The sequence below is a fragment of the Talaromyces stipitatus genome, genomic scaffold (assembly GCF_000003125.1).
Source record: "Talaromyces stipitatus ATCC 10500 scf_1105507295555 genomic scaffold, whole genome shotgun sequence".
NCBI classification, from domain to species: Eukaryota; Fungi; Ascomycota; class Eurotiomycetes; order Eurotiales; family Trichocomaceae; genus Talaromyces; species Talaromyces stipitatus.
Window position 1 is genome coordinate 794,946 of NW_002990116.1, and position 27,921 is coordinate 822,866.

General features: G+C 47.1%; 11 protein-coding genes across 12 annotated transcripts, besides 2 other annotated features; 7 read left to right on the forward strand and 4 right to left on the reverse strand.

The window, feature by feature from the left end:
- Window positions 1-1,245: 1,245 nt before the first annotated feature.
- Window positions 1,246-3,188, forward strand: TSTA_113990 (clock controlled protein (Ccg-8), putative). Its single transcript, XM_002481531.1, has 2 exons — window positions 1,246-1,428; window positions 1,524-3,188. Exons 1-2 carry the CDS (start codon window positions 1,302-1,304, stop codon window positions 2,804-2,806), a joined length of 1,410 nt encoding a protein of 469 aa, XP_002481576.1. The 5' UTR covers window positions 1,246-1,301; the 3' UTR covers window positions 2,807-3,188.
- A 209-nt stretch (window positions 3,189-3,397) lies between these two features.
- Window positions 3,398-4,999, reverse strand: TSTA_114000 (uncharacterized protein; the record flags this gene model as incomplete). The annotated part of the gene is made up of 2 exons (XM_002481532.1): window positions 3,398-4,512; window positions 4,568-4,999. 2 exons carry the CDS (start codon window positions 4,997-4,999, stop codon window positions 3,493-3,495), a joined length of 1,452 nt encoding a protein of 483 aa, XP_002481577.1. The 3' UTR covers window positions 3,398-3,492.
- A 1,124-nt stretch (window positions 5,000-6,123) lies between these two features.
- TSTA_114010 (carbonyl reductase, putative) lies at window positions 6,124-8,492 on the reverse strand. Of its 2 annotated transcripts, XM_002481533.1 has the most exons (3): window positions 7,131-8,492; window positions 6,684-7,064; window positions 6,124-6,619 (listed from the first exon to the last, which is right to left on the reverse strand). In XM_002481533.1, exons 1-3 carry the CDS (start codon window positions 7,381-7,383, stop codon window positions 6,372-6,374), a joined length of 882 nt encoding a protein of 293 aa, XP_002481578.1. In that variant the 5' UTR covers window positions 7,384-8,492; the 3' UTR covers window positions 6,124-6,371. The 2 variants fall into 2 exon arrangements, with proteins under 2 accessions (XP_002481578.1, XP_002481579.1); XM_002481534.1 differs by having other exon boundaries at window positions 6,124-7,064.
- A 1,475-nt stretch (window positions 8,493-9,967) lies between these two features.
- On the forward strand, window positions 9,968-12,761 carry TSTA_114020 (uncharacterized protein; the record flags this gene model as incomplete). Its single annotated transcript, XM_002481535.1, has 2 exons — window positions 9,968-11,538; window positions 11,710-12,761. The coding sequence occupies 2 exons, from the start codon at window positions 9,968-9,970 to the stop codon at window positions 12,683-12,685; spliced, it is 2,547 nt and encodes an 848-aa protein (XP_002481580.1). The 3' UTR covers window positions 12,686-12,761.
- A 198-nt stretch (window positions 12,762-12,959) lies between these two features.
- Window positions 12,960-14,205, reverse strand: TSTA_114030 (uncharacterized protein). The gene is made up of 2 exons (XM_002481536.1): window positions 13,822-14,205; window positions 12,960-13,767 (listed from the first exon to the last, which is right to left on the reverse strand). The coding sequence occupies exons 1-2, from the start codon at window positions 14,100-14,102 to the stop codon at window positions 12,999-13,001; spliced, it is 1,050 nt and encodes a 349-aa protein (XP_002481581.1). The 5' UTR covers window positions 14,103-14,205; the 3' UTR covers window positions 12,960-12,998.
- Window positions 14,206-14,427: 222 nt separating this feature from the next.
- On the forward strand, window positions 14,428-16,915 carry TSTA_114040 (polyubiquitin binding protein (Doa1/Ufd3), putative; the record flags this gene model as incomplete). The annotated part of the gene is made up of 3 exons (XM_002481537.1): window positions 14,428-14,475; window positions 14,530-14,983; window positions 15,042-16,915. 3 exons carry the CDS (start codon window positions 14,428-14,430, stop codon window positions 16,913-16,915), a joined length of 2,376 nt encoding a protein of 791 aa, XP_002481582.1.
- Window positions 15,522-18,229, reverse strand: TSTA_114050 (AI-BP family protein). The gene is made up of 5 exons (XM_002481538.1): window positions 18,010-18,229; window positions 17,849-17,957; window positions 17,726-17,791; window positions 17,576-17,670; window positions 15,522-17,514 (listed from the first exon to the last, which is right to left on the reverse strand). Exons 1-5 carry the CDS (start codon window positions 18,103-18,105, stop codon window positions 17,083-17,085), a joined length of 798 nt encoding a protein of 265 aa, XP_002481583.1. The 5' UTR covers window positions 18,106-18,229; the 3' UTR covers window positions 15,522-17,082.
- A 154-nt stretch (window positions 18,230-18,383) lies between these two features.
- TSTA_114060 (mitochondrial 37S ribosomal protein MRPS16) lies at window positions 18,384-19,368 on the forward strand. Its single transcript, XM_002481539.1, has 3 exons — window positions 18,384-18,534; window positions 18,662-18,857; window positions 18,979-19,368. Exons 1-3 carry the CDS (start codon window positions 18,458-18,460, stop codon window positions 19,027-19,029), a joined length of 324 nt encoding a protein of 107 aa, XP_002481584.1. The 5' UTR covers window positions 18,384-18,457; the 3' UTR covers window positions 19,030-19,368.
- Window positions 19,369-19,941: 573 nt separating this feature from the next.
- TSTA_114070 (uncharacterized protein) lies at window positions 19,942-20,769 on the forward strand (the record flags this gene model as incomplete). The annotated part of the gene is made up of 2 exons (XM_002481540.1): window positions 19,942-20,658; window positions 20,716-20,769. 2 exons carry the CDS (start codon window positions 19,942-19,944, stop codon window positions 20,767-20,769), a joined length of 771 nt encoding a protein of 256 aa, XP_002481585.1.
- A 1,794-nt stretch (window positions 20,770-22,563) lies between these two features.
- Window positions 22,564-22,601: a microsatellite.
- A 654-nt stretch (window positions 22,602-23,255) lies between these two features.
- Window positions 23,256-25,878, forward strand: TSTA_114080 (RNA binding protein; the record flags this gene model as incomplete). Its single annotated transcript, XM_002481541.1, has 1 exon — window positions 23,256-25,878. The coding sequence occupies one exon, from the start codon at window positions 23,256-23,258 to the stop codon at window positions 24,894-24,896; it is 1,641 nt and encodes a 546-aa protein (XP_002481586.1). The 3' UTR covers window positions 24,897-25,878.
- Window positions 25,879-26,184: 306 nt separating this feature from the next.
- Window positions 26,185-27,583, forward strand: TSTA_114090 (uncharacterized protein; the record flags this gene model as incomplete). The annotated part of the gene is made up of 2 exons (XM_002481542.1): window positions 26,185-26,691; window positions 26,912-27,583. 2 exons carry the CDS (start codon window positions 26,185-26,187, stop codon window positions 27,581-27,583), a joined length of 1,179 nt encoding a protein of 392 aa, XP_002481587.1.
- Window positions 27,584-27,700: 117 nt separating this feature from the next.
- Window positions 27,701-27,732: a microsatellite.
- Window positions 27,733-27,921: the final 189 nt, after the last annotated feature.

Consider the following 27,921-nt stretch of genomic DNA (forward strand, 5'->3'; position numbering starts at 1 on the left):
GGAAGTCCAAGAAAAGCACATGAAAATCTCTATCCCACCTAACTTAGACCTGTACTTGGAGTAATCTGGAAGCAAAGCATTATCGTGATGCGTTGACCAATCAAAGACTGAGGAAATATAGACTCAGACACGTGCTAATCATCGAACCCTAACACCCGATGAACCCACCCTTATGCAGTGGCACACTGGAGTCACTCTGAGTGCTTGAACTGACCTAAAAGACGAGCCTATGACGGTTAGATGCAGCTTCAACTGGACGTATATCCTTGTCCCATCGTCCACGATTCATGAACACCTGCCAAATCTGGAAAGGAAACGCGACATGTGAAATTGCTCGATTCAGCCTAGCTTCTCCTTCTCATAAGGCCTTAGGGCTCAGGCAGCAAAGCCCAGGCGAATGTCGGGCGAGGTCGGCAATTATCACATGATTTTGAATCAAATTCTAAATCTATGCACACCGGATTATTAAACAAAGACATGTGACTTTGCCTGTGTCTGACTCTGATCTGCTCTCAAGGGAAACACATGAGTCGTACCTTATATTAGCCAAATGTTTTGGTTATACGAAACTGCCGAACAGGTAAGTCTAAAGACACAGAGTAGATCGTATCATAAGTGCGTGACACAGAACGGACAAAATCAGATCGTACAATTGAGAGCGCAATATGATCTCATTGGTGAGTGTGCGTGCGCGGAAAAGAATACGTCGTAGCTATAAAGGAGCCACATGCATTCGACAAACTTAAATATCGAAACCCATACAGCCCGAGTTAACACCACGCCCTTGCATCTTTAAAAACAGTGATTTTTGCCGCTGCCATGCCGTTTTCACGTGCCAAATCACCTTGAGGCCCCAACATCACCAAACGAAACCTCCCTCTGACATCTACCCCAACCAGCGTCTGACGAACGTTACTCACGGCAAATACTCCGGCTGAATTTGCCAATTCCCGTGTTAAGGACAATCACCATCCAATCTTATCAAGAGTCTCTACCAGATCGAAAGAGAAAGTCTCAACGAACCGTCTTTTCCACCGCTTTTCTACCACCAATTTTACTTTGCTAGAGTGAAACGCCTGACGGCCGCTGTCCAACGACGATTGCCTGATCCGACAAAGGCATACTATCAAACATTATCAGCAGCTTTCTCTTTAGGCTGTCACAGGCCCAAGCACATGCTTCTGTCCCAACGGGCATAAACCCGGTGGTATTAAGTGCCAGTAATTACTGCCGAAGCGCTCGACGCATCTCCCGGTCTCCTTTGTTCCGTCACCGCGGTTTTCCTTTCTCTAATACGATTTATGAACTCTCCCAATACAATCATGGACGTGGATAGTAATAGTGTCGACGATCGGGCTCGACGAGCCACCAGTGTATTGTCAATGGACGACATCGAAGCCGCGCAGGCGCTTGAGGGTCTCCGTTCAGGTTAGTTCTTCTACCTCCATATGCACATCGCAAATCACCTTTGCCGAACCGGAAGAAGCAATGACTAACTGGAAGATTTTATTCTGTGATCATAGACTTTGCATACACTCCTCCTTCTCATCCTCCTGCTCTATCGCAGTCGCATCCTCAACAGATTACCTCCCCCGCTTCCCAATCTGATCAGTCGCAGGCCGAACCATTGATATCTCTTTTGACTTCTACACATCCGTTGATATCATCTGCTATCAACAGTTCCATGTCCGCATATACTTCTTCAAAATCATATTCATCGCGTTTCAAGTACGGTGCTGAGTTTCTCGAGCGCAACATCGGCTCACCCGTTGCCAATACAGTCGGCACTGTTAGTCGCAAGACCGGTGTGGAAGGTGGTCTCCGATGGGCACTTCAGCGCAGGGACACGAACGAATCAACTGATCGAAATAAGCGGCGGAAAACGAATCCTACTTCTGGTGAGGTAGACGAGAATACAGATCTCGAGAAGGCTTTGCCTCCCATGAGCGAGATGAATCGCAACCGCTCGATCTCGGAAACGTCTTATTCGGAGACTCTACCCCCTTACGATGATCAGAAATCTCCGAATTACGAAGAGATCCAGCAACATGATCAACCATCGAATAACAACGCAGAACAGAACAAAACATGGCAGAGCCGGCTCATGATTTCAACATCTGGACTCGGTGTAGCAATGAGCGAAGAGTCCCTCCGCAGATTGACTTATTGTTTAAAGTGGCTCAAGTGGGCGAACGGCCGACTCAACTCGGCTGTACTGGCTCTAAAGAGTATGCTGGAAAAATGGGAAGAAGAGAAGCAGAAGAATTTGACGGACGAGAACTCATCGCAGAACCGTGCATTACTGCTGCAACATATGCAGGCCGTCAAAGAAGATGTGTTGCGCACACTCAAGCAAGTTGTAAATATTGTTTCCAAATACACAGGCGGAGCCCTACCGGAGAACGCGGGAACCTTAGTGCGCAGCCACCTTATCTCCTTGCCTCAACGATTCAAAATCGCATCGACATCCACAACACCTTCGGACTCTACTACATCCAGCTCCGAGGAAGCGTCTAGCGCACATCGCGTTCTTGTACTTGCTCAAGAGGGACTCGAAATGATGTCACAGGTCCACCGAGTCGTGGACGAGACTTTGGTCAGTGCACAAACGTGGTGTGAACGACTTGGTCGTAAACTTCCAGATCTCAAAAACGATGAGTCGCACGGAAACCCGCCAGAAACTGCGCCGAAGAGTAGCCCTCAATACACGCAGCATGGTCAGACAGCAGTTTTCTCTGATGTCAAACAGCCAATTGTTGATACTTCAAATGTCGATGTTGAAATGACGGGCACTGATGCTGTTTGATATGCTAGCAATCACAGGGGGAAGTTGAAGAGTACATGCAACGTCCAGTCATTACTTTCCTTCTGGTTATATATTTTATTTGACAAGCACGGTTTATCTGTCAGACTATTTCCTAAACTACAACTGAATGTTTCGAAGTCTTCTATGTATGGAAGAATAACCAGCAACAAAAAGAAATAGGCTCGAAATCTGTGACTCTCTTGCCTTTTGCATTCTTTCATTATGTTTCTTTGATCTCGTTGATATCTTTCTTGTTTGATTATACTCCCCATTAGTCTCGATTTCTTGTCTATAACTGCTCATGGTTGCTATTATATATATTAAGAGATATCAGGCGTACTATCTCGGCTTTTTTATTTCAATCGAATTGAATTCCCTTACGCTTTTTGAGAATTCGGTATTTCCTCGATCAATGAAAATTGTGACATACATTGTTATTTGTTGTTCACCTGGCCAAACATCGCTAGATCGAGAAAATACATAGAATGAGATCAAAAAGATTATATATGTGAATAACCGTAAACGCCGTACTGTAACTAGAGTCTCCTGAAAATGACATGAATAGGGGTATCTTGGGTATCTTAAAGCTCATCCGGGCTCCAACTTTATTAGAAAGGGGACGGCAAAGAAAGAGAAAGTTCTGACGAAGAATAAATCGGAATCCTTGATGACGAAAGTACGGAGACTCAACGGTTGTATCGTTTCAACAACTCCCCGATGCTTCCATCTCGGGCCATGAAAAGTGGTCCACCTCTATGGCGCTGCCACTTTTGTAACGTGAATGCCGCTTCATAATTGGCTATGATGAGGCCATCACGGCGTTGTTCGGCGCGTTTTTTCATGACCTCTTCCCAGCGTTCGCGGACGCTGCGGGCTCGCGCTGCCCTTTCATGAGGATTACTCAAATGCCGATGCAGGCTGATTTGGTTCGAGAATTTGGCTTGCTGTTTGGGCCATGGGAGAGTCGTTGGTGGAGACGGATTGGGAAATGACAACGGTTTAGGTGGAGATGAGGATGTTGTTGAAGGAGAAGAAGGGGCAATTGATGACGAGAAGACGGATGACTCTCGGGATGATGGCGCGGTTGATTCTCCTGAAAAGTTGGTCGAGGTGGGAGAGGTGTCAAATGCTCCGGGCTTTGCTGTTCGGGAGACCTGAATTGGGGCAGTCATGCTAGAGGTGGTGGTCACAGTAAACTCGCTCTCGTCCCGCGTCTCTTTGGATTGACTTGCAAATTGGATATTGTTCTGTGCAGTCCATACTGCCAGCCTGTACTTCCAGTCTCGAATATCGTTCATCTCCTCGTTGGTTCGACAGTAGTTGAGAATGCTACGTCTGTGGACAAAATGATGGTGAATATGGTAGTCCACACAATAGAAAGCGAATTTGGATTCGTAGCCCTGGTCAACTTCTTCCATTCCCCAGAAGACCTTCTTCTCACGGTTTCGAGCTATAAAATGCTCGACTAATTCAAGATACTGTTCTTGCTGAGCTTCTGTTGCTAAATGCAGATAGCCTGGGTCGTTGACTTCCTCGGGAAACTCGTCTGGAGCCACGTCGTCCTCATAAGGCGGGTTGATAAGGAATGGGGGATCTTCAGTGCAGCGATAAATGCCGTGTCGGATATCTGACTCCATGGATTCGGGTTTGAGACGCATTGTCTTCTCGCAGTGGTTGCAGTTGAGGGCTTCTTGCAATATGTCGTTCTGTGATATTGTCAGGTGACCCTCGGAATCATAATTAAACTGAAGGGAAACTTACCATTTCTAGTTCAGCTCTAGCGATATCATTCAGAGCGCCCACCTGAGCTATGGTCACGTCACTGGGCAGCCGCTCGTTACTGTTGAGCTTTTGCTCTGCAACCTCAACCTTCCTGGTCGCGCTTGAAATGCCATTGAAAACTTTCATAATAGCTTGCACTTTACAGATGTCGCTATAGTCATACGAGGCATCTTCACCATTTCCAAGAAGCGGTGTGTCCTGCCAACCCCTAGGACGAGGGTCTACCTTAGGTGAAGACGACTCTGGAGACCGCACGACCATTTTCAACCTGGTTGCCTGCTGTTGAGGTGGCTTTGGTGGTTTCAGTATTAGCCTTGGAGGTTTTGGCGGATTGATTTTGAGTCGCAGTGGCCTCTTGCGTCTCGAGGATGACCCTGAGGATCGCTTACGAGCGGTGGTTTCCTGAACCATTGGGCGGTGCTCTCTTCAAAGATGTATTCCAGGCTCTTTTGTTAATCGGAGATTCGTGTCAATTCGGTGCAGGACACAAGATTTCTATCAACGCATGAGATGAGGTCGAAGTTATTGCTGGGAGAATGCGAGAAGTATACAAAGGGGCTGCGCTTGAAAGATGGGATTGAGAACAAAGTAGCTGAGTCAATTGTACGAGAAACAAGGTGAATGAAAAGTGTAAAATAACAAACAATAGGAGACAATACCAGTCAAGGTTTTTTGAACGTGACTGTACTGTAATACAAACAAATAGATGAATAGGGTGATTCAGAGTTGAGCGGTGACAGTGTGGACAGCTAGGTGGCCACCAGATATTCGATTGACATTAGTCTCGCACGCTGCTTTATATTCGAGTTCAAGGCATCCAAGCGGTTCCCAGATTGCGTATTGGTCGTCATGATATCAGCGCTCAAATTCCAGAGATCACACCAAGATACGGTTAGGTCTATACATGTATATGCCAGGAAGATGAAGAAGGAAATGGGGAGGGGGAAGAGACGGGAAAACAGGATGTAGTATGTATATGTCTAGGGTTGATCGATCCAGCATCCTCATTTTCACCGCAACGCTGACTGTATCACGTCGAGCATTCATTTATCAAGTGACAAGACCATTTCCCAGGATGTATCACTCTGAGGCGGCGGTGTATCCAGGAACAGGATTCAGTCGGCGGATCTAGGGATCGCCTGGCAGGAAGGGTTCCGAGCAGCGACAGCCATTTTTGCACAGGATAAGCGACATTTCCATGAACAGAGAGCGACTGGTGGAGGAGCAGCGATCACCAGGACTCAGTCTCTGAGGGTCAGTGGGTGAAGAACAAGAAGAGGAAGAGGTTCCCGTGACTCGCTGGTTGCAACCTTCCCCCCGGTCATTCACCCGAGGTCACAGGACTTCCACAACAAACATCGCAGGATATTTCTATTCTCCTTCTTTCGTATACTTATTGTGGAGAGTCCTCAACATGTTTCTGATCAAGAATCTTTTTATGTTGCTTACTCGAAACTAGGGCTTGATTGCGACGTCATTTGAGTCAGGTAGCACAGAACTAAGTCTTCATCTGTCAAAAGGTATGTTCCAAGTCATCAGGTCAACATATACTTGATTTTTTTTCCGGTCTTGAAGGAGCCGATTCAATCTATATACTGAAAGTCTATTGTTCAAGCAATCGTCACCAAGAACAACAAAACAAAATCGCATAATCTCGTCAATCGCAAGAGAAATCCTTTGATGTCATCAAGATAAACCAAAATCAACCTTGATAAATCTATGCAAAAACACGTCACTTTTCGAATCGTGTCGGACTCGCTCTATATCTATGGATCTTATGAATTTATGGCGCGCAGTAGCCACCGTCGACGATGATATCGGTTCCAGTAGTGTAGCTAGAAGCATCGCTGGCGAGGTACAAGAAAGCACCCTTGAGTTCTTCGGGCATACCCTCGCGACCCATAGGGATCTTGGACTTCCAGAGATCGTGTGTCTCCTTGGGTATGAAATTGGAGATCTCAGTGGCAATGTAACCAGGAGAGATGGTGTTGGCACGGGCGAACTTGGGCCACTCAACGGCAAGGGACTTGACTATGTTGGCTGTCAGCGGAAAAGGATAATCGTGTGCTGCAAAACACAGAGCAGATGTGCTTACCAAGGTGGCGGACACCGGCCTTAGCGGCGTTATAAGGAGCCTGGAGTTGAGGAATGTTGACAATATGACCGCTCATGGAGGCCGTAGCAACAAAGCTTCCGTAGGTGAAGTTCTCAAGCTTATTGCCGTTCACGTCAGTACCCTCCTCCTTCTGTCGTCGCCAGTGAGCGGCAGCAGCACGAGCGCAGTACCAGGTAGCGTCGAGGTCGGTCTGAACAACATCGAGGTAGTGCTGAATGGGGCCGTCAACAGTGGCACCCTGGGTCCATGGGATACCGGCGTTAGCGATGAAAACGTCAAGGCGACCAAAGTCCTTGACAGCCTCGTTAATGGTGGCTTCGGCCTTCTTCTGGTCACGGAGATCGGCTTGATATGCCTTGGCTGATAGAACGAGTCATTTTAGCAAAACAGCAAACATCCCAAGTCGCTCCGGAGGAACATCCTTACCCTTAACGCCGTACTTCTTCTCAATCTCGGCAGCACGCTCTGGTGCCTTCTCGTTTGTGTTGTAGAACAAGGCAATATCGGCACCGGCTTCAGCGAGACCCTGGGCGACAGCAAGACCGATACCGGCACCACCGCCGGTGACAATAGCAGTCTTTCCCTTCAACGAGAAGAGAGCGAACAGGCTGGTGTGCACGGGAGGCACACTGTTGTCGTGTACGAAGACAGCATTCTGGTCGAGAGGAGAGCCAGCCATTATGTGAGGAAACAAAGAAAAAAATACGAGTAAAGATATGAAAAAGGGTATATATGAGGACTTCACACGGGAGGATCGGTATTCTTGCAAAGAGAAAAACAGAGGACAACTGTCCTGGGGATCTTAAAGATTTAATACTGGCTCTGGGCTGTTAGGGTGGAGGGGCAAACCAGCGGTGATCGCTGTGAGCATCGAGCAACGCAGTGCTGGAGCTTCTCACAGCGGCGGTACAAGTGGGTATCGGCGGGGGTTTTTTTTTCGCAGACTAGCCACACATCTACATGGGTTTCTTGGGAAAAACGCTTGAGAAGGTAAGATGGTCCTGAACGAAGATCCAAGAGGACCCCTCGGTGCCACAGAATAACATCATCGCCGGGAAACTCAAACCTAGACTCGCCGTTCCTGACAAGAGTCACGATTTTTCGTCGGCTAAACCGCCATATTATACTGTCAATATTTATGTTGGTTCGTGTGTTTCAATGTTCACTCAACTGTATCTAGATCTGTTGTGATATCGCTCATCACAAGACTTGACTCTCCGTGCATATCTCTCATCTCGCTTCAGTTGACCATCTCATTCCTTTTGGCAATTGCGACTGAAACTTTGGAATACATGGCGTTTACACCGATAATTCTCAAATATCTGAATGCGCACTATCTCTAAGCTGCATAAAGCCATTGACAGCTATCACAACGCCGCCCTCTCATCCCACACTAAGGTCCCCAACGATCGGTCATGTGCTCCATCAGAAAAATAAGGTCGGAATCCAGACACTGTATTTTTTTTAAGCCACAAATAAGACCGGTGAGGGGAACTCGTTGGATACTTCGTTTCTTTTTCTTTCCAAATGGCTTCTAGACTCATCAAAATTGCGCGCGGAGGACTCCGGAGAGGAGAAAGGGAGAAGTCACTTGACACCAAAAGGGACAACTCTCATTTATGATACCGTACTGTTGAGAGGGACGGACTAACGCGATATACGTGTACCTAAAATTTTATTAGTACTCATAGCACCCTTTTTATCTTGACATGATTCGACTGCGATGCTGATTTGCTCTGCAGAGGGCCGGACTATGACATGATGAGGGGGCCAATGTGTCCCAAGGTGTTCCCACTGTGGAGAAGTTAAAGAGATTTCGGGTGGGCGATTTCAGACGAAACAAAAGTTCCATCTTTCGAGGCTCCATGGTGTTGATGTCAGACCACGGATCAGATTGACACATTTGACGAGACATAAACAATTCAAATGTCGAGGATATTCGTGTTCGAAGTCCTCTATCGCTCTTCCTTTTCTCTATCAGTACCCGTGTCATTCCGGGTATGTTTATGTGCGATCATACTGCATGTGAAGCGGGATCTACGAGGTGTACACATCCCAGCTGGGAGATAGTCACTTTACAGGGTCTCAAAGATCGAAATGAACTACTCGAAAGAAAGGAAAGAAGTCATTAGCGAGTAATTTTTAATAATCCGTCGTATATTGATCGTAATCCTGGGGACTGTGTAAGTTTCTACCCACTTACCCCAAGTAGCTCCCCTTCGGCCAGCCCTAATCAGGCATGTTCCAAAACTTTCCTATTTAGGAAGATGGATGATGAGTGTTGTAGGTAGGGCTACAGAGCAATTTCATCGTCAGCGTCCTTGTATCAAAGGACAAAATAATAATTACAATTTCACAGGGAATCATTGCCTATTCTTTATGCTAGGTGCTAGAAGACTGGTTTTTACTGCAGCACATCAGCTGCAGAAGATAACCCGGAAGCGTCGAGAGACGATGGTAGAATTAAATTGAGCCGATCGCATTTCAAACACACTATTGTACCTGAGTAACTATAGTTACATTGATTGCTTTAAGTCATAGAAAAATCACGTGTGAGCAGCTGGTATTTCGTCTCATCCCTTCCTTCCTCCTCCTTCCGGCCAACATCACGACTTCTAGAAACCACCCAAGAGAGGGATCATTGATGCATTGGAACCTTCGATTATATAAAAGTATCCATTGCTCTGACACATCATGTCATCATCTCTCATGGACATGTCAAAGCTCCTTTGCTATCCGGTCTTAGTGGATGTATACATTCCACAAACTCACAAACAACGCTGTCTCCAACTTGGGCTGCACAGGCTGCCAGCCGGCCTAAATCACGAAGATACATATGATTCCATGACAAAAACATGAAGTAACAAACTTATTTTCCTGTTTCAAGACATGATCATCGACTTAACAGCCTATGATAGGTAGGAAATATGTCTGCTCTCTTATACTCGACCAGCATTAGCACATTCTTCGCGTGTTGAGAACTTGACTAGTTTGCATTCCACAATCATAACCAGACACCCATCCCACAACAATCATAAGACAACTTTCCGTCTGTCTTAGCTGGGCATAATATTCATGTTACACATGTCTTGATTTTGCTTCACTTATGCCGTCATCTCGTCAGCCCGTGTGCATCCAGGAGGACGCATCCACAGATATTGGTGCGCCGCTGCTGCAAGTGCCACTTGCGCTTTTGACTAATGATTTGACATACAATAGTCAACTCATCCAATAACTTGATAATCGATACGAAAACTCTGACAATGCCGAGTCTCCCGGTTATGATCGCGGTGGCGGTAGGATGTTCCGTCTTGCTCATCGTCAGCGTAATCCTCGGGGTAGCAGTTTGGTGGAGGAAACGACAAGATCGTCTATCTCTTGCAGTAGCGCAAGTTGAGCACTGCGCATCACATCAAGGACAAGCTTGTAGTAGCTTTGTGACAGATTCTCCCCTCACCTCGCCCTTGCCAACATATCCATACGGAACACGCCAGGAGTGGGCACCGCTTGGGTCACAAGAGAAATTTCAAAGACCACCATCTCAACCAAAAACATCACCACCACCTCCTCTCAAGAAGGAAAAGTCAAAGTCAATACGACGGTCAATCTCAAAATCTCTATCGAAAAGTCTCTCAATAGGGCGAAGCAACCAAAAGTCTATTCATATGGAGTCGCTCCCCAACCTGCAGCCAGGACCACAAAAAATCGTCTGTCCAGTCTATCCTGATGCCAAAGAAAAAGAGCCCAAATCAGCTATTGCAGGTTTCTCAGAGCTGCCCACGGAAATCACTCCACGCAACACGCCAGAAAGGGAAAGAGATGATATACTTCAGCTTGAAATGTATAACAGTCAACCAGGATCTACTGCATGGCCACTACTTCATTCAGAGCAGAGGCTCTCTTCAGTCGCCGGTGGCCAACCCACTTATTTCGACCAGAATCACACCAGGCTGCGGAACGGGAGTATCACAGCCCAAACAGCTGGAATAGCTCCAGATATGCCAATGCCACCTACACCATTGAATATCTCACAATCGTACCAGTTTCCAAGAGAAGACTCTTTGATGGGTATGTCATCATTGAGTGTCGAGACTGCAAATAGCTCAATTTTGGATGGCAATTTGCGAAGATCAATGTCGGTCGATCATGACTTCAACTATTCACCATCTCTGCCACCATGCCCAACCTTCACACCCTTTAGTCCTTACGATATCGTGATTGGAGGAAGCGTGGCTCAAGACTGCGCATCACATCGACGAACACAATCTCAGAGATTATCATCTTCAACTGCTCATCTAACATCAGTGTCAATGGAATCCGGAAGAGGAGATCCTTCTCCTCGACGAAGTTTGACTACCCGAGAGGTCTCACCTCAACCTCCAGATTGGGCCAGTCGGTTACCACGACGCGGTGAAACGGTTCTGTCGTCTGCGTCATCCGCAGGTCACACTAGCAGCAGGCCAGTGAGTAGCATATCTGGTACTAGTCCCAACGCTTTCTTCCCCGCAGGTCAAGGCTTGTATTCTCGGCAGGAATTTGGTCCCCAGAGCCATCGACAAGAGCGGTATTCAATGTACGAAAGGTCTAAACCCAGGGAAGAGCCGAACATGATTTTCAGCCAGAGTTTAGGTGATCGACCCAAATCAACCCAAGCTCCTGGCCCAAGAGGATCAAGGGATAGCTTTAAAAAAGCCCCTTTACCTTCCGCTATGAAATCCGCCCAGAGTGTGAAAAAGGGCCATAGGAGGCAAAATTGCGTGCGGATCTCCATACACCCACCCATTACATTTGGTGGTCCTGCCTTCTCGCCGATGCTAGAAGAGCCAGAAGAAGTGTTGGATCTCCAGAAAAACTTAGTCAAGCCAATGCAACGGCGACAATCAATCCAGTCACCACCTTCGAGAAATGGAAGCGTACACCACCCAAGTTATGAAGAAAAGCGTTATTCTAGGCAGAGTCGTCATCTATCGACAGGGTCCATTAAAGAAGAGCCTACAGTACTCAGTGACGCTTCACCTGACACAAATTCTCGCATTCCTCGCCCACAGTCGTCTCGAAAACGCGCTCGCTCCAGAGCAGACTCGGTTGACGACGTCTTCACGTCTGAGAACCGAATTGTAATCCCCAACAACATCTTTGCCCGACCACCTGATGAAAACCAGCTTCTAACAACTCCATCTCCGGAGAGGCACAAGCCATTGTGGTCTCTCCCGCGCTCTAATGAGTTCTCTGGCTCTTCGCCTAAATTCCCGGTAAATGCTTCGACGGGAAGTCCGCGGCGACCAGCGCCAAAAGGACCACGAAATCAACCGGACCGACAACAGAAAAAGACAGAACCACCATCATCTTTGCAAATTGGAACATCCGAAAATGGATCGCCGGACCGCGAATCTCCAACCAAAAGGGGTGTTAACAGATCACACACACTCACTGCATCTCCAACAAAGGATGTTCGAAAGTCTATAACTCTGCTTCGGCGCATGAACAGTGAAGCATGTGACGAGGATTCTAGATCATATCGGCGTATGGGTCGAAATGCTAGTATCACCCGGCATAGCGACAGAAATATTAGGAAGCCGCCGAGCAATCGCAATTCGGTACTAAGTAATGACAGCTTGATTATCTGGGAAGATGCGAGCGAGGATGGTAGCGTCACGTCACCGATATTCCGACAGAAGAATCCTCCACCATTCAAACTTCTTGAGCGAATTGACTCTGAAAACACAGTTGAGGAAAATATGAATGTTATCATAGAAAATCAAAAGCTATCAACCATACGTCAAGTACCGCCAAGCAGCAGTATTATGGCTTTTGAAGATCGTGATCAGGACAATAACAGCGACAGTTCGGACGAAGTTGCACGCAAGCGGCGCATTAATATCACAGCAATGCAGACGCCGAGCAGAAAGGTCCAAGGTTATGCAAGCGCGGCAGCAACTCCAGGAAGTCTGTACGATCGAGACGGTTTTCTGAAGGAATGAAAGCATGGTTATACATAATGTGTGCGTATGTGTAAAGTATGATTCGAGATACCAATTTATGTAGATATGGCGCCTGTTTTGATTGTTGTACGCATTTGTAGTGCGCGATCGTTGACTTTTTCGTTTGTGGTGTTCGATATTTCAAGTAACTCGTAATCACAAGTAGCAGAACCGAATCAATCCTATATAAGCACGATAATTGTCAATCTCAAAGCGACATGTTTGTTAAATGGCATATTCACTGGTTTTTGAGCCCTAAAGCCTTCCTTTTGGATTACTATTGCCTATCTATATGACCGCAAAGAGTCTTGCTTCAGTCCGTCCTCCGCCATTTCGTCTCTCCATCCCCATTCTTTTCTCCGGCACCATCACCGTTTTCGACCTGATCCCCATCATTCCTACCATGCACATTGCCAGCGCCGGGGCCCAAGCCCGGCAAAGTCATAGAAGCAGGAGGCTCTCCATCAGCTATCCAATTGCCCTCCTCATCAAAATACTCATGCATATTTTCAGCGGTAATCCAACCCGAACTACCATCTACCGGAGGTGGTAAGCCACCATCAGAAGCACCCGGTACGATCAATCCGGCAGCTTGCAATATCCCACCAACCCCCGGTTGCTCAGTAGAATCTTCGTAGTTGCCATAATAGTCATCATCTCCTTCTTCGCCGGGCGCGACAGGATCCGGATGTAGATTTGAGCAGGCAGATACGGCTGCGTAAAGAGCCTGTGTTGCGGTTTCTTCAGGTTTCGCCTCTGCATTTCCTTGTTCAGCTGCCATTTCCTCTGCCACAAGGCCGGTCATCTCTGTACCCGCTGAATATGAGCCAAGTGCAGAACTAGCAGCTTCCGTCACGGATGGGGGGACAATGGTCAGCGTGATACTGTCTTCTTCTTCGTCTTCCTCTGCGCCTGTTCCGTCCGCAGGCGTAGGTTTAGCAATTTGCATGTACAGGCCTTGCCCTTCCTGTTCATTCTCGGGTGTGTCAGGCAGACGGAGTCGTTGAATTGCATGGAGAGAGATGAGCGGATAAGGTAAAGCTATGCCGGAATTTGCTTCTGTGCGGTAGAGGAGGAATTTGCTATATTTCGTTCAGCAAATTGGCTATTTTCGAAAGTCGATGATTGTAGCTTACTCAGATGTTACAAAAACATCAACCCCATCAATTACGATTTCTTTTCCTTCTTGCGGTTCAGGCGCAACCTCCGATGATCCATTAGCAACAGGCGCTCCACCGCGGAGGGTATTCAATGCTGGAGATGCGCTAATATCACTTTCTAAAATGACCACTTTGCATCGTGAGCTATGGTAATGCAGTACTGGAGGACCACCATAGAAGGATTGAGGGGTGCGTGATTGATGTTCGGCGAGGGGAGTGAAGGAGCTGGCCGAAGGGGAGTTCTGTAAAACTTCCATTGTTGTTCTCCTCAAACTTTCACAGAAACTCCTATTTGATTCAATTTTCTTTGATTTCCGCTTATTGTGCTGGAATTGGCTGCAGACAGGATGATTGACGTTCGGACAATGAAGCTTTTTTCCTTCTGGAGAAGCTATTTTGAGCTCCCCAGTCCCGCATCACTCACGTGACTAGTCTCCCCGCATGCCGTCACTGCTGATAGCCAATTGTCAACAACTTCTCTTCAAGTTTGATACATTCTTATTAGCAAGCAACTTCTTTTCCCAGTATTAACACTCCTCGCTTTTCTCTTGGTTATATCTTGTATCTTACAAGACCTATTGTATGTCGGAATACAAGCTATCCGCTTCTTTAGAAGGCCACAGCGATGATGTAAGCTTATTGTCGTCGTTCATCGTTGCATACTTGTTTTACTAATCAGAACAGGTACGTGCTGTGGCCTTCCCAAACAGCAAATTGGTAGTAACAGCTTCTCGAGATGCTACTGTTCGTATCTGGAAGCAAGTCTCATCTCCACCGCCGACGTACGATTACACTATTTCCTCGCATGGGTCGTCATTTGTCAATACAGTCGCATACTATCCTCCTGCTGGCGAATATCTGGAAGGCCTCATCTTTTCTGGTGGACAAGATACGATAATAGAAGCTCGACAACCCTCCAAAGCCTCCGGTGATAATGCGGATGCAATGCTCTTGGGCCATAGTCACAACGTATGCTCACTAGATGTCTGTCCTGAGGGTGGATGGGTTATCAGTGGAAGCTGGGATTCATCGGCAAGGTTATGGCGGATAGGCAACTGGGAGACCGACGTGGTCTTTGATGGCCACCATGGGAGCGTATGGGCTGTATTGGCCTACGATAGGAACACCGTTATCACAGGTATGCTACGAACCCGTCAGAAACCAAGGCATGTGACGTATCTGACGAACTTCTTCAGGTTGTGCTGATCGCATGATCCGTATTTTTAATACGTCGGGAAAACTGCTGAAAACGATTAAGGATTCTCGGGATGTTGTGCGAGCTCTGTGCAAACTACCCGCTGGCCATCCTTCCGGTGCCCAATTCGCCTCTGCGGGCAATGACGGAATAGCACGACTTTTCACACTCAATGGAGACCTTGTAGGAGAGCTTCATGGACACGAAAGCTTCATCTACTCAATCGCAGTGACCCCGTCGGGCGAACTGGTGACATCAGGCGAAGATCGGACTGTCAGAATATGGAGAGGAAATCAATGTGTGCAGACAATTACACACCCCGCGATATCTGTATGGGGTGTTGCTGTCTGTCAGGAGACTGGGGATATTGTTACGGGTGCGAGTGATCGCGTGGCTAGGATATTCACCAAAGATCCCAGTCGGCAGGCTGACCCAGCGGTCATTCAACAATTCGAGGACGCTGTGAAGGAGTCTGCAATCCCACAACAGCAAGTGGGTAATATCAACAAGGAAAAATTACCAGGGCCTGAGTTTCTCAAACAGAAGTCTGGCACCAAAGATGGCCAGGTGCAAATGATTAGGGAAGACAATGGCAGCGTTACAGCCCATACTTGGTCGTCAGCAACACAGGAATGGATTGCGGTCGGTACAGTTGTCGATTCGGCAGGAAGCTCCGGAAGGAAGACTGAGTACCTTGGACAAGATTATGACTATGTCTTCGATGTCGACATTGAGGATGGCAAGCCACCTTTGAAACTGCCTTACAACTTGTCCCAAAATCCATACGAAGCTGCTACGAAGTTTATACATGATAATGAGCTACCGATCGGGTATTTGGACCAAGTAGCCAATTTCATAACTCAGAATACACAAGGAGCAACAATCGGTCAGACGACAGATACCCAGCAAGCAGGGCCTGGTTCTGATCCCTGGGGTCAAGAGAGACGATATCGTCCAGGCGATGCTGCCGCCGCTGCACCCCAGTCTCCGTCGATACCAGAAACCCGTCAAAATGTGCTTCCCCAGAAAAGCTACCTCTCTATCAAGTCAGCGAATATCAAATTGATAGTGAAGAAATTGACGGAACTGAACGAACAGCTTGTCTCTTCTGGGAACAAGGACTATTCCTACAACCCGCCCGAATTAAATACAGTTGTGGCTTTCTGCAATCACTTAGAGAATACTGCTTCGTTCCCCAAAGATCCTGCTGCCGTGGAGGACAGCATACAACTTGTTTTGAAGGCGGCTCTCAAATGGCCTCCTGCAAATCGACTTCCTGGACTTGACTTACTTCGACTTCTAGCGGCAGCTACACCTGTTACTGCTCAAATTCGGTTTGAGGGGCAGGATATTATCGACACCGTTCAACAAAGCGGGGTGTTCGATAGTCCCATCAGTGTCAACAATGCCATGCTGACAATTCGATTCTTTGCAAATCTCTTTGATACCCCTCTAGGTGGAGATCTTGCTGCGACCAAATTCGATGATATTCTTCGGATGGTATCATCAGCTACCACAGCAGCAGGTGCACCGTCGAATCGAAATGTTACGATAGCCGCTACGACCTTATACATCAATTATGCGGTCTATTTCACTAATCCGGGACGGGTTCAAAGTGCAGAATCTGCAGAGCACGCTCTTCAACTGCTTGATGAACTGTCCAAGATCTTTGCAGATGAAAAGGACTCGGAGGCAGTGTATCGCGGACTAGTGGCTCTTGGGACGCTTGTCAAAGCGTCTGGCGAGGAAGTGAAGAGTGCCGCAAAGAATATTTACGACGTTGAAAAAATATTGAGCAAGGTCTCGAGTTCTAGTGCTGGACGCGAACCGCGGGTGAAGGGTGTGATTGGAGAGATCCGGGATGTCATGCGATAGATTTACTGGCTTTCTGGAAGTCTTCTGGGTCATTTTTGCATATCTCACATGAACCAATCATATTCATATTCTTTCTACAATCAAAAGCCAGCTACAGATAGTTCATTAAGCCTACATCTTGACCCATCATCCATCCATCAGAGACATAATTCTTCCAATTTCGTAATCTAGAGCTTCTCGTCAGCATTAACACCAACCTCCATAATCTGGTCAATGCCCGGGTAATCAGGAATATCTAAATCATATTTATCCGCAATTGATTTTGTCAAAAACCTTCCCCCAACAAAATGCCTACCCTTATACCATTTGACACATGGTTTGGGCGCAGTAAGACTAATCAACGCTCCGGGCATGAACTTGGCACCGGGACCTTCCTTTGGTGGTCCTTCTTGAATATCCCATGAACTGGGCGCATCGACGCTGAGGACTGGTACTTTTGTTTCTTCCATTTGACTTATGATGGATGGGAAGGGTTCTCTGAGAGGCTTTTGGAAGGAGAAGCCAAAGATGGCGTCGACTACCAGATCGGCAGATTTGAGGGCATCTGTGAAGTCTGGTACGAAGGGGACATCGAGGTTCCGAAGTTGGATTTTGAGGCGCTGGGATGGCCCATCAATATTTTTATGCTCTATCGTTTCACGTATCGGTTCTTCGACCTACCTCGTATAATTCGTTCTTGCCTTGCTTCGGATAATAAACAGATGGTTTGTAGCCATAGTGCACTAAATGACGAGCTGCAACAAGTCCGTCCCCTCCTGTAATTTCAAGCTTAGCATGTCATTTAGGATGGATATAGATGGCTGTACAAACCATTATTTCCAGGTCCGCATACAACAAGAACATTCTTGCCTTTACTTATAGGATGAAATCGATATACTACGCCCGCGCTTTAGTGAGACCAGCCAATGTTTTACAATCACTTGATAAACGTACCAGCTTGCGATACAGAGAGACCAGCTAGTTCCATCAATTGGTCTAGTGAAAAGCCTCCCACGTCCATTAGATCCTTATCCAAGGCAGCTGCATCTTTGGAAGATATTGCCTGGCAACTTTGTCAGATTCATAATATACAATTCTGGCGGAAGAAAACTTACCTTGAGAGACATGCTTGCTGTTTTCGCAAATCGATACGGTTTTACTTTGAACAGGTGATGTGTCGTGTGCTTGAGAAAGGTTGTCGTACGGAACATATATACTTGTCGTCGGTACGATTCAAAGATGTGTATCACACTGATCAAGGTTCCGAAGTAGTCCGTTATAAAACAGAATCAAATTGAAATCAAAGATGAAGTACAAATAAATTAAGAAGATGGTGTTGAAATGCAGAAAGATATCATTGCATCATCGTTAAACACATGCATATCAGTCTGCCCAATCGGGTAAGGCTCTTCTTGCTCCCATCTATACGGGTCAACGTTGTTCCGGAGCTTAGAAGAAGATCCTCTCCGCGGAGGTCATTTAAAAGAAAGAGTGTCTCAACACTATTGTGCTGCAACCACCACCTCGAATACAATTGTTCAGTCACTCGGTTCGTCTTTCATAATGGTTGTCAAGATTCGATTTGCGCGATTTGGTCCGCGCCATTCGCCATTCTACAATATTGTTGTCGCACAAGCTAGGTATGTTATTTTTTACCTCCCATGATCCCGACGGTTACCTAAGATGGCTTCCAATCCGTTTAATCTCTTGGACTCTCAGATTTTACCTGGAATAATTGATCATATTTAACTCAATTGTACAATGCAGGTCGGCGCGAGACTCCAAACCACTTGAGGTTGTCGGAACCTACAACCCCCTACCACAAAAACCGACCAATTTGTCCGAGGAGGAAGCACGGGTCGCAAAGCCTTTTAAAGAGATTTCAATCGATCGATCACGAGTCAAGTATTGGTTGGGTGTCGGTGCGCAGCCCACCGATTCCGTGTGGCGGCTACTCAGTATGGTACGTCAATATATTTTGAGACCTTCTTTGGTTGGAATGAGACGGAGATAGTGACCTGCTCGAGTACAAATATCGGGCGTATAATAGATTTTGATGAGACTGACTGTTATACACTGCAAAGGTTGGACTACTCGAACCCAAGCCGAACAGATTTGCTCCGCAGAAGAATTGATCGGGCTTTCAGCTCCCCAACCGCGTTCAATTAGGAGAAACTGAACTCACTAAAAAGGTATATGGTACGAAGAAGGGGAGGATCTTTCGAGGAATATCAGGAAGCTAGCGATTCTCGTGTGGCAGAAGTGTCCCGAGTACCACAGCATTTTCGGCGTTTGGGTTCTGTCTATATATCTTTCGCATGTACAATATAGTCTGTACTATTCGGTCTTTTATCAGTTCTGGAGCTTTTCTCTATAAGTATAAGAAGTGGCATATCGACGTCCACTCGTTCCAAATTTTTGGCATTGATGTATGACCTTAGATTTTCCTTTGAGGGTCATGATGTGCGTAAATATCAGCCATTTCATGTTCGCAATGTATACGACGAGCGCCCAGATGCTTTATCGACATCAAAACCAAGCAACCTGACCGTTCACGGATCACTTGCTTGTTGAACGATATGCTGTGTAGTATGTTAGGGTTGTAGCTCAGCTTGGAGGAGTCTAATATAAAGCCGCCCGAAACCCGAGGACTCGGCCATATTGCCCTAATTAGTGAATTGGCTGATATTATTCCCGAATGCTCTCGCACTTCACACTTTCGGTAGCTTGTACCAGTGAAGTCCGAGGCAAGCCGTGATATTTCTTACCGCCGGATAACCTTGCAGCCAACGCTGTGGCTTACCTCCAAACTCGGGACACCATATGCAGTAAATAAGAGACAACGTCCCAGTAGTTCTATTGTCCGACATAGAAAACACATTAGACCGAAGCTTGCTAATCAAGACTTTACAGCTCGGGATTAGACGATGGTTACATAACGTGTCTCTTCTACATAAATATGACGATTCCTCCGACTCCAGTATACCTAGGAGCACTCTCAAATAACCAATTATTATACCTCCTTATCATATTCTAGACTGACAGCAATGGCTTCCATGGGCACCCCCAAACCATTCCATACCAATGTCGATCTACGCTACACTGCCCTACTTCTTTCAGATATCCAGAATGAGATTCTGGCACGATTCCCTACAGAGAGAAGAGAACGGTATATCCAGGAAATAATGTCGTTGATCAACCTCTTTCGCGAAGATATTCATAAGCGACGCACGGCGCCAGCAGAATCGACGGAACAGGCAGCCGGCGCCTACGTAGGAATACCGCTCATCATCCATCATGTCCTCCCGTACGGATATAACAATAACGCCTTCATATCGCCATACAACAAACTGTCGTCCTGGGTCAAGTCTCTTGAAGAAAAAGGTCTCTTCACTGTGGCAGAGAAAGCGAAGAATCCAGAGACCCCGGCTTATTCAATCCCTGAAGCTCTCTACCCGCAAGGAGGTAGCTTTGGAGGATCGAACATTGATGAGATTCTCTTGCCAAAGTTTCAAACTAGCTCCTTTGGCTCGAGTGATCTTCTGGGGTATCTGCGCGCGCGTGGCATACGGCACGTTGTGTTGTGTGGCTTAACGACTGTTGGGGCAATTCTGGGGTCGGCTCGTCATGGTGCGGATCTGGATTATCATGTTATTATCCCGCGAAGTGGAGTGATGGATGATGAGGACGATGTCAACGATTTCATTTTGCAGAGGGTCTTGCCCAAATTTGTCGATATTGTTGATATGAAGGACGTCAAGAAGGTATTTGTTAACGCTACTAGCTGACATTGTTTCCTTCGATAACCTCTATTTCCTTAGAAATGTTTGATAATATTGAATTTCTCGAGCCTTGAAGTAGTAAATGCGCACTGATGATTTCCTGGATATGGTCTGTGACTTGTGGATCCATTCTCCATCACCTTCCCGTATCTGGCAAGGCTGAATGAGCTTAAATCGAGCGACACGACAACCTCGATGAAACAGTCAACGGATAGTTATGTTCCCCTAATCGACGGTCTGTACTCTCATACTTTGAAGTCCGTACTGTCTCGAGCTTATAAACAGGATTTGGGGGCTGAAGCAGCCGATAATGGATAAGATAGGCGACTAAATGCTGATATCACGATCCGCGCGCTCCGATTGTGGTCACTGAGTCGTGAGTCTGACAGTGGTGAATATCCATAGTAGCCCATGTTTTTGTGTTAACCAAGCACAGGTGCAGTTCTCGAAAGTCTAATAGAGTAACTTACCGATAACCAATACGTACAGTTACGCCCCACTATGCAGCTATGTAGCCAATAATATTTAGTGACGCGCGAACTATGCGTTCCGAAACATTTCCGGACGAAAAGAATTAATCACTGTCTCGTCTTATGCTGATCGCTGATCACACTGTTACCGACTCTGTACAGCTGCGTAAAATATCATATTACCCTAAGCATCCCAGCTAGACAGTTACTATCATTCCTGGAGCCCCACTCGTTACCCGCGCGGCCTCTAGGGATACCATAATGGATGGCATAAGTGGTAAAGGACAGTATTCCTAAGAAACGCCAATCAACCTGTGTAAATGCATATTTTGACCACCTTCTGAGTGGTCAGCGCCTGGCACACTTTCCAAACGTTTTCAAAAAAAAAAAAACAAGACGCCCCACTCTGGTCGCAAGCGGTGCTCTGGTTCGCTCTTCTTGCTCTTGACTTTTTGTCTTAGTCCTCGCCCGGCCCCACTAACCCTTGTCTCTGCATTCGGTTCGACAGATCTGATTGGCCATCCACATAATCCGGCAACGCTCAGCCACTGAGAGAGACGATCGACGAAGCAATAAACAGCCCATATCCGAATCAGTCTTAGGCTCAGCACGGGTTGTGTACACTACATTGTAGTGCATACTATGTATAATAATACGTTCGCACACCGTATCGTATTCCTTTAATACAATACGAGCTAAGTCGCTAGGACGCGCCGTGCCTGAGGTGTGAAAGTGCCAACTAAACTCTTCCTGGCCGCAGACAGTCTGCCGGGTCCGCAATTCCTGTTCCTTGGGCCGCCTAGAACGCTGACTTATCAGGCCCAGGCTCGACTTTCTGATTCAGTCCCCTCTTTCATGCCTGCAGCGATCGTATTGACTGTTGTCCAGCGCGTTGGACATGATCGCGTCTGAAGAGAAAAGCTGGAAAAATAAAATTGGGATAGACTACTGAAACGCTTTTCGGTGAGAAATTCACGTGTTAGGGCTTCGCATACTCCATCACCTCTTATTTCTGGTCATGCTCCGTGTATTTCTCGTCGTAATTTACAGTACAGCCGGTGTCTGCCTTCGACTTAAATAACGTGCTAAGCCGTTCCCGGCTCGATGTCAGTCCCAAGAAAACAACCAACAGCATGACCCAAAGAATTTTAATCGAATCCATCGATTGAAAATTACTTGATTCTTTGGGACGTGGATGTGGCTGGCCAATCAGGGCTTGTTGTGGCCGTATCGTGAGCCATATCTGGCCAGTCACAATCCTGATTTCTGCGTCCATTACCATAAATTACACAATTATTCTCCCCTGGCCGCTAATCTCCGCCCACCTTCCCTCGTAAGGGCTCGCAGGCTGCTCGAACTTCCCACTTCTCTTCCCACCCCCCCTTCCCCAACTTTATCCTAGATCTTCACCTCACCACACCACCGTCCTCGTCATCATCATCATCATCATCATCACTCTCCACTGCCATATTTCCTCTTTTCATTTGGTCATCTATCCTTGCGACTCTTTATCGCATCTTCATTTCATCTATCATCTGTCGCGCTTTCTTTGTTCCATTATACAACAGCTTTTTCATCTCCATCTGTTCATTCCCGCGTCCTGGGATTTCCGCGCGACCGTGTTGCAGACCGCGTGTGCGATCCCATCCGCGCTTTTCGAATAACTGACGCCGACCGATCAGATACTTGTCGCAACACCTCCAGCAGTCTCATTTTATGTGGCGCAAAAATACATTTATCAGTAAAAGACGAATCCAGACCTACACGGCTCTTGATTATCGCGTCGCATCCCAAGCCAACCGTGATTAGACAGCATCTCGGATACGCCACTCTACCGTCGCGTCTGGTCTAGGGCTTCTAGGCTTCTCTTTTTCGACTACCTCCTGTCGTATCCTTTGAATAATTTTTTTTTCTCGCTTTCGGTAGAGCTCGCTATCTTGCCGTCTTTCATTTCACTTCTTTGGACGAGGCATGGTCGGCAGCTCAACAACGCAGTCCAGCCGCACCAGCCCTGGGTCTTTCAGTACTAACCAGCGCGCGACATCTGTTTCGTCCAGTACGTCATCTCCTCAGTCTTTGTCACAAGGGCCGTCTGGGTTGCATAATGCGATGTCGACCGACGTGTACAACTCCGCTGTTTCCCAGCCTCCCATGTCCTTGAGCTCATCCTTCTCCTACCCCTTTTCGCCGATCGGAACCAGCTCGTCCTTTGATAGTCTAGGAACAAACGGTATGCGACTCACTGAATCCGATTTGTCGCCTCCCATGAATGGTTTTCACCGTATGGGCAGTGGTGGCGCCGCGATCTTGATGCGCAGACTGCCTCAAAATACCAGTCGAGAAGCACTGCGAAGCATGTTCCTCTTTGCGAAGGACTTCGTCGATGCTGACTTCGTTCCATCCGAATTACCAGAGGATGGCAAGTTTCTAAGTGCTATTGCACGGTTCAACACAGTCGCTGCCGCCGAAGAAGCGCGAGCCATGTTGGATGGCAAGCCCAACACGAGCAACGATGCTAACATGATAGTCGAGATGTTCCCTGGGCCACTTCCAGGCCGCCGTAATACCATCGACCATACCGCCTCCCGTGGTCTTCCAGGGCCTACTGCTCGACAGTCGTCTCGCTTCAACGGCACTTTCCAGACAATGGCCAACGGTGCTTCTCAGCAACCCAGCGTCAACGAAGCGCTTCCTGCTCCAGACACCAATTCCCGGCTTCATAGTCTTTTCTCACCACGATCCCCCATAGGTAGTGGACTGGGAGAATTACCACGTGTAAGCGGCAAGTCAGTCATCGACCAAGACCTTGACGAAGAGACCGGCGAGCTGCTCAAAGATCCCGTTGGCTATGCGCAGAACGGACATGGGAATATGCCCCTCACGCGGCGCTCAACTAATCCTTCAATCCCAACCAGCCGTTTTGCCAATCTATCGTTATCCACGAACGTTACATCACCACCTATTCAGAATTACTCCAACGGGACTGCCGGTCGTATGGGATTACCGACTCCTGCAAGTGCGATGCCACCGAACATGAACGGCAACTCGCCTTTCCATTATCCCAACCAGCATAACCCACGCCATAGCCTTCCAGCTGCCAATCCGAACGACTTGAACCCTCCATGCAACACGCTCTATGTTGGCAATCTTCCAGCCGATACACAGGAAGAAGAGCTCAAAGCTCTCTTTTCTAAGCAGCGTGGTTACAAGAGATTGTGTTTCCGCAACAAGCAGAATGGTCCAATGTGTTTTGTCGAATTCGATGAGGTGGCAATGGCCAGCAAGGCTTTGAACGAGTTGTATGGCTACAAGCTTTCCAACAGTGTCAAGACAGGTATCCGCCTGAGTTTTTCGAAGAATCCTCTTGGCGTACGCAGCGGACAGCCGGGTAGCAGCGTCAACCCTCCAACGCCTCTTAGCCCACAGACGCCCATACATGGCGGCGCTGGTATCGGTCCCCTGCCGAATGCCATGTTCTCTACAGCCAGTGGTCCTCCACCAGGCTTGTCTGCCCCGCCGGGTCTTGCACTTCCTGTGGGCGCCCGAAATGGACCTATTCCACCGCCGAATTCTCACGCACCAATGGCCAACGGCAACTCGTTTGGCCCAAACAATGGACTCGGTATTCGCGCCAACGGATTAAGCTCTCTCAATCCTGTTTCTTTCGGCAATGGGATTCCTGGAAACGCTCAGGGGCCCGGTATGGGCGGCTTCAGCAGTGTCTATCCCGATTATATGATGGGTCGATGAGTGGTCGAACCAACCATCATCGTCATCTTTCTTTATACAAATGCAACATCATATTACGGATCGGTAATGTCTGGCATGTTTGATGATTTACTGGGTTATACGGCGCTTGGGGATATTGGAATTTCAAGTTAGAGTCGGTATCAGGAGGTTTCGTTTCTGCCTCCTTTTGCATTGCAGCTGAGACGACCATCATCCTCTTCATATATTCCCATTACACTATCATCGGTTTCGTTTCGCGCAGCGTTTGTTCAACATTTGTGTTGTCTGATTGACAGGGAGTTTCATCTTTATCTCAAGACCTGCATTTTTATCCTTTTCCCCTCTCATTCTTCCTTGTCATATTTTCTTTAGGCTGCTTCTTATAATCATTTGTCTTTTTTTTTTTGCCTTGCATTATTATGTTTCGCTTTGAAAATTATCCATGGATTCTGGGTATGGTCGCCCTTGGAGGATGTTCTGAAAGATGGCTTCATGGTGCTAATTCTTTTTTTTTTCTTTTCGAATCTGCCTTGCTCATGTGATTCCCCTTTTGCAACAACCGCATCCATTCTACGGCGCATGAGTAACATGGATGGATAATTTGTATGGCCAGTTGACCCTCAAGGCTTTGCTTTCAAGTCACTGCCTTGACATTACAGCATTGCTTTGAGACTGCGTGTTTTGATTTCCCCATTCTATTTGCATTTTACAATCATCTATGCTTCCTTCCTTCCACTCTTTTCTTCTCGCGAGAATGGCTTTCCTGTCCACATCTTCTGCTGGATGATGTACTTCTTTGAAAGTTGAATCTGTCAATGTTCTATTAGGCTTTCTTGTCTTGCAGCACTTACATAGTAGGTATTATTAGCACTTGATTGACTCATGTGAAGGCGTTCTTTCAGATCTGGAAGTTGTGGCTGCATTATTACTGATAACTATTGTTTTTCAAGCTTGGATTCCTCTTTGTTTCATGATGACCTTGGTATGAAGTTAGATCATTCTTCTGATGACTGTATTCATTTGAATAATTAGAGAAGTTGAATTTATTTACCCCAGTGGGCCTGATGCCATTTGCGCCAAGCTTGTTTGCATTGTTTGTTTATATCACGTGATGCTCTCGCGGCTAATCACAGAGAAACAATTTTTCCTTTTCTCTTCCTTCTATTTCCTTCAAACCAAGGGTGCTTCACCCTCAATTGCGCAACATCTTCGATTCTCATTGATCAATCTTAACAAACATAATACCCCTTGGATTGAGCTTTAATCAATTATCTCCATAATCAAACCCTTCCCTCACTCAGCTGTCACCATGCCTCCACGGATAAAGACGAACCGTATTCTCTCATCCTCCATTCTTCCTTCCTCCTCTTCCACACTCATCACATCACACAATACATCACAGATACAATGCTCTGCACGGAGACATCTCTCATCATCGCGCGTCGCACAGACGCGGCTGAGGGAGCAAATGTTCGACTGGTTGAATGGACCAGGTGCAAGTCTCAAACACCACATCCCCGGATCCACCAATTACGTGACGGCATTACGAAATCGCAGAGGTGGTGACTCAGAAGCATCAAGCACGAGAGATAATGCAGACTCCGAGGACGGTTATCAATCAAAACAGCCTTTCCCTCTGAATCCTCTCTTTGTTTCTGAGCCTATTCTTAGTGATGAGCTCTCCAATGAGATTTATAAACGTGTTGTTGTCCAGGGGAAGAGTGTTCGAAGTGTTAGTGTTGAGTTGCGAGTGGATATGAGGCGAGTAGGAGCTGTGGTGAGGTTGAAGGAGTTGGAGAAACGGATGAAAAATGAGGTATGTTCTTAACACTCTATCTTACCGCTTTCTTCCTTAGTCCGTTATTGCAATGATGAGCAAAATCGATTAGTCTTCAAGACTCGGGCATTCCCAGCTCGGAAATGGTTACTAAAAGTTCAAAATTACAACTCTCTGAAGCAATACATCTGCCCTATCATGATCATATCTTCTCGGCGTAATGAGTGAATCCGGCTTACTAACAACGTACTGTCACCAGGGAAAGTCAATGGCAGTCCCATATGCTCGGGCTGTCCATGAGATGGTGCCTACCACTCCGTTGGCTGAACAGGGCGAGTCCCAACCGACGCACGAGTCTATTAATGACCTGCCGGTTCATCGCTTGACAGCACCACAAATATTCTATCCTGTCTCTGAGTCACGCCAGTTTACGCGTGTTGACGCAGGACGTGTCTTCTCGGCGGCCCCGGCTCTGGAACAGGGCGAAGAGGCGACGGTCAATGTTGAATCGTTGATCGTACCGCAACCGAGACGCTATGAGAAAGTCGGCAAGGGTGATGAGGAACAACAAGTTCTCCTCCCTGCGGATGCCCGTATACCGCATCCGCAGTTGATTGCGCTTGAGCGGGACAAGATCTCGCACTCAATGGAGCGTCGTGAATATCTGGAACGATATCAGGAACGCCTCAAACAGTCTGATGAATTAGAAAAGGAGCGGAAGAGAATTGCAAAGGAAAAGGCCGAGAAACAGTTGACTCGACTTCAGCCGGACAACTCCAGGTTTGAGTTCCGCTTCAAGGATGTTGTGGTCAGCAAGGAGACGACCGGTCCAGATGGTCGTGGCCATGTTGCTCCTGGTCGACGATATGGTGTGCCCACGTATGATAGGAAGAAGGGACAGGTCAAGATTCCGCAGAAAGTGGAGGTTTGACTGCTCGAGACATCCAGCCTTGTACAGTATAATCACGTATCATGTATCATTATCATATCATAATATCCAATGCAGCCACAGGGGCATTTCCGGTTACCTTGATTGTTTTGTATATCAGTCTAGTCTAGTCTCGTCTCGTCTCGTCTCGTACCTGAGGATATAGAAGGAGGCCGCGCTGTAAAACAGCCCGCTTGGGTCCCTGGGTGCTCCGTACAGCAAGAGAAGTTTGGACATGACTCTGTAACAAGGTCTTCCCTCCATCAGCGTTACCGACTGGTGGCATCACTCGGTGTCAGAATATCCGTTTGAGAGGCCAAACCCTAAACCTCGGAAATCAA

Bases quoted from the DNA above. Each gene is read 5' to 3' on its own strand.
- TSTA_113990 (XM_002481531.1), top strand. From the start codon at position 1,302: ATGAACTCTCCCAATACAATCATGGACGTGGATAGTAATAGTGTCGAC. The intron at 1,429-1,523 runs GTTAGTTCTTCT...CTGTGATCATAG, and splicing joins GCTTGAGGGTCTCCGTTCAG to ACTTTGCATACACTCCTCCT.
- TSTA_114010 (XM_002481533.1), bottom strand. From the start codon at position 7,383: ATGGCTGGCTCTCCTCTCGACCAGAATGCTGTCTTCGTACACGACAAC. The intron at 7,065-7,130 runs GTAAGGATGTTC...TCGTTCTATCAG, and splicing joins GAAGAAGTACGGCGTTAAGG to CCAAGGCATATCAAGCCGAT. The intron at 6,620-6,683 runs GTAAGCACATCT...CAGCCAACATAG, and splicing joins GGCCGGTGTCCGCCACCTTG to TCAAGTCCCTTGCCGTTGAG.
- TSTA_114030 (XM_002481536.1), bottom strand. From the start codon at position 14,102: ATGGAAGTTTTACAGAACTCCCCTTCGGCCAGCTCCTTCACTCCCCTC. The intron at 13,768-13,821 runs GTAAGCTACAAT...AACGAAATATAG, and splicing joins GATGTTTTTGTAACATCTGA to CAAATTCCTCCTCTACCGCA.
- TSTA_114050 (XM_002481538.1), bottom strand. From the start codon at position 18,105: ATGTTCCGTACGACAACCTTTCTCAAGCACACGACACATCACCTGTTC. The intron at 17,958-18,009 runs GTAAGTTTTCTT...CAAAGTTGCCAG, and splicing joins CAGCAAGCATGTCTCTCAAG to GCAATATCTTCCAAAGATGC. The intron at 17,792-17,848 runs GTACGTTTATCA...GCGCGGGCGTAG, and splicing joins TCTCTCTGTATCGCAAGCTG to TATATCGATTTCATCCTATA.
- TSTA_114060 (XM_002481539.1), top strand. From the start codon at position 18,458: ATGGTTGTCAAGATTCGATTTGCGCGATTTGGTCCGCGCCATTCGCCA. The intron at 18,535-18,661 runs GTATGTTATTTT...TGTACAATGCAG, and splicing joins ATTGTTGTCGCACAAGCTAG to GTCGGCGCGAGACTCCAAAC. The intron at 18,858-18,978 runs GTACGTCAATAT...TACACTGCAAAG, and splicing joins TGTGGCGGCTACTCAGTATG to GTTGGACTACTCGAACCCAA.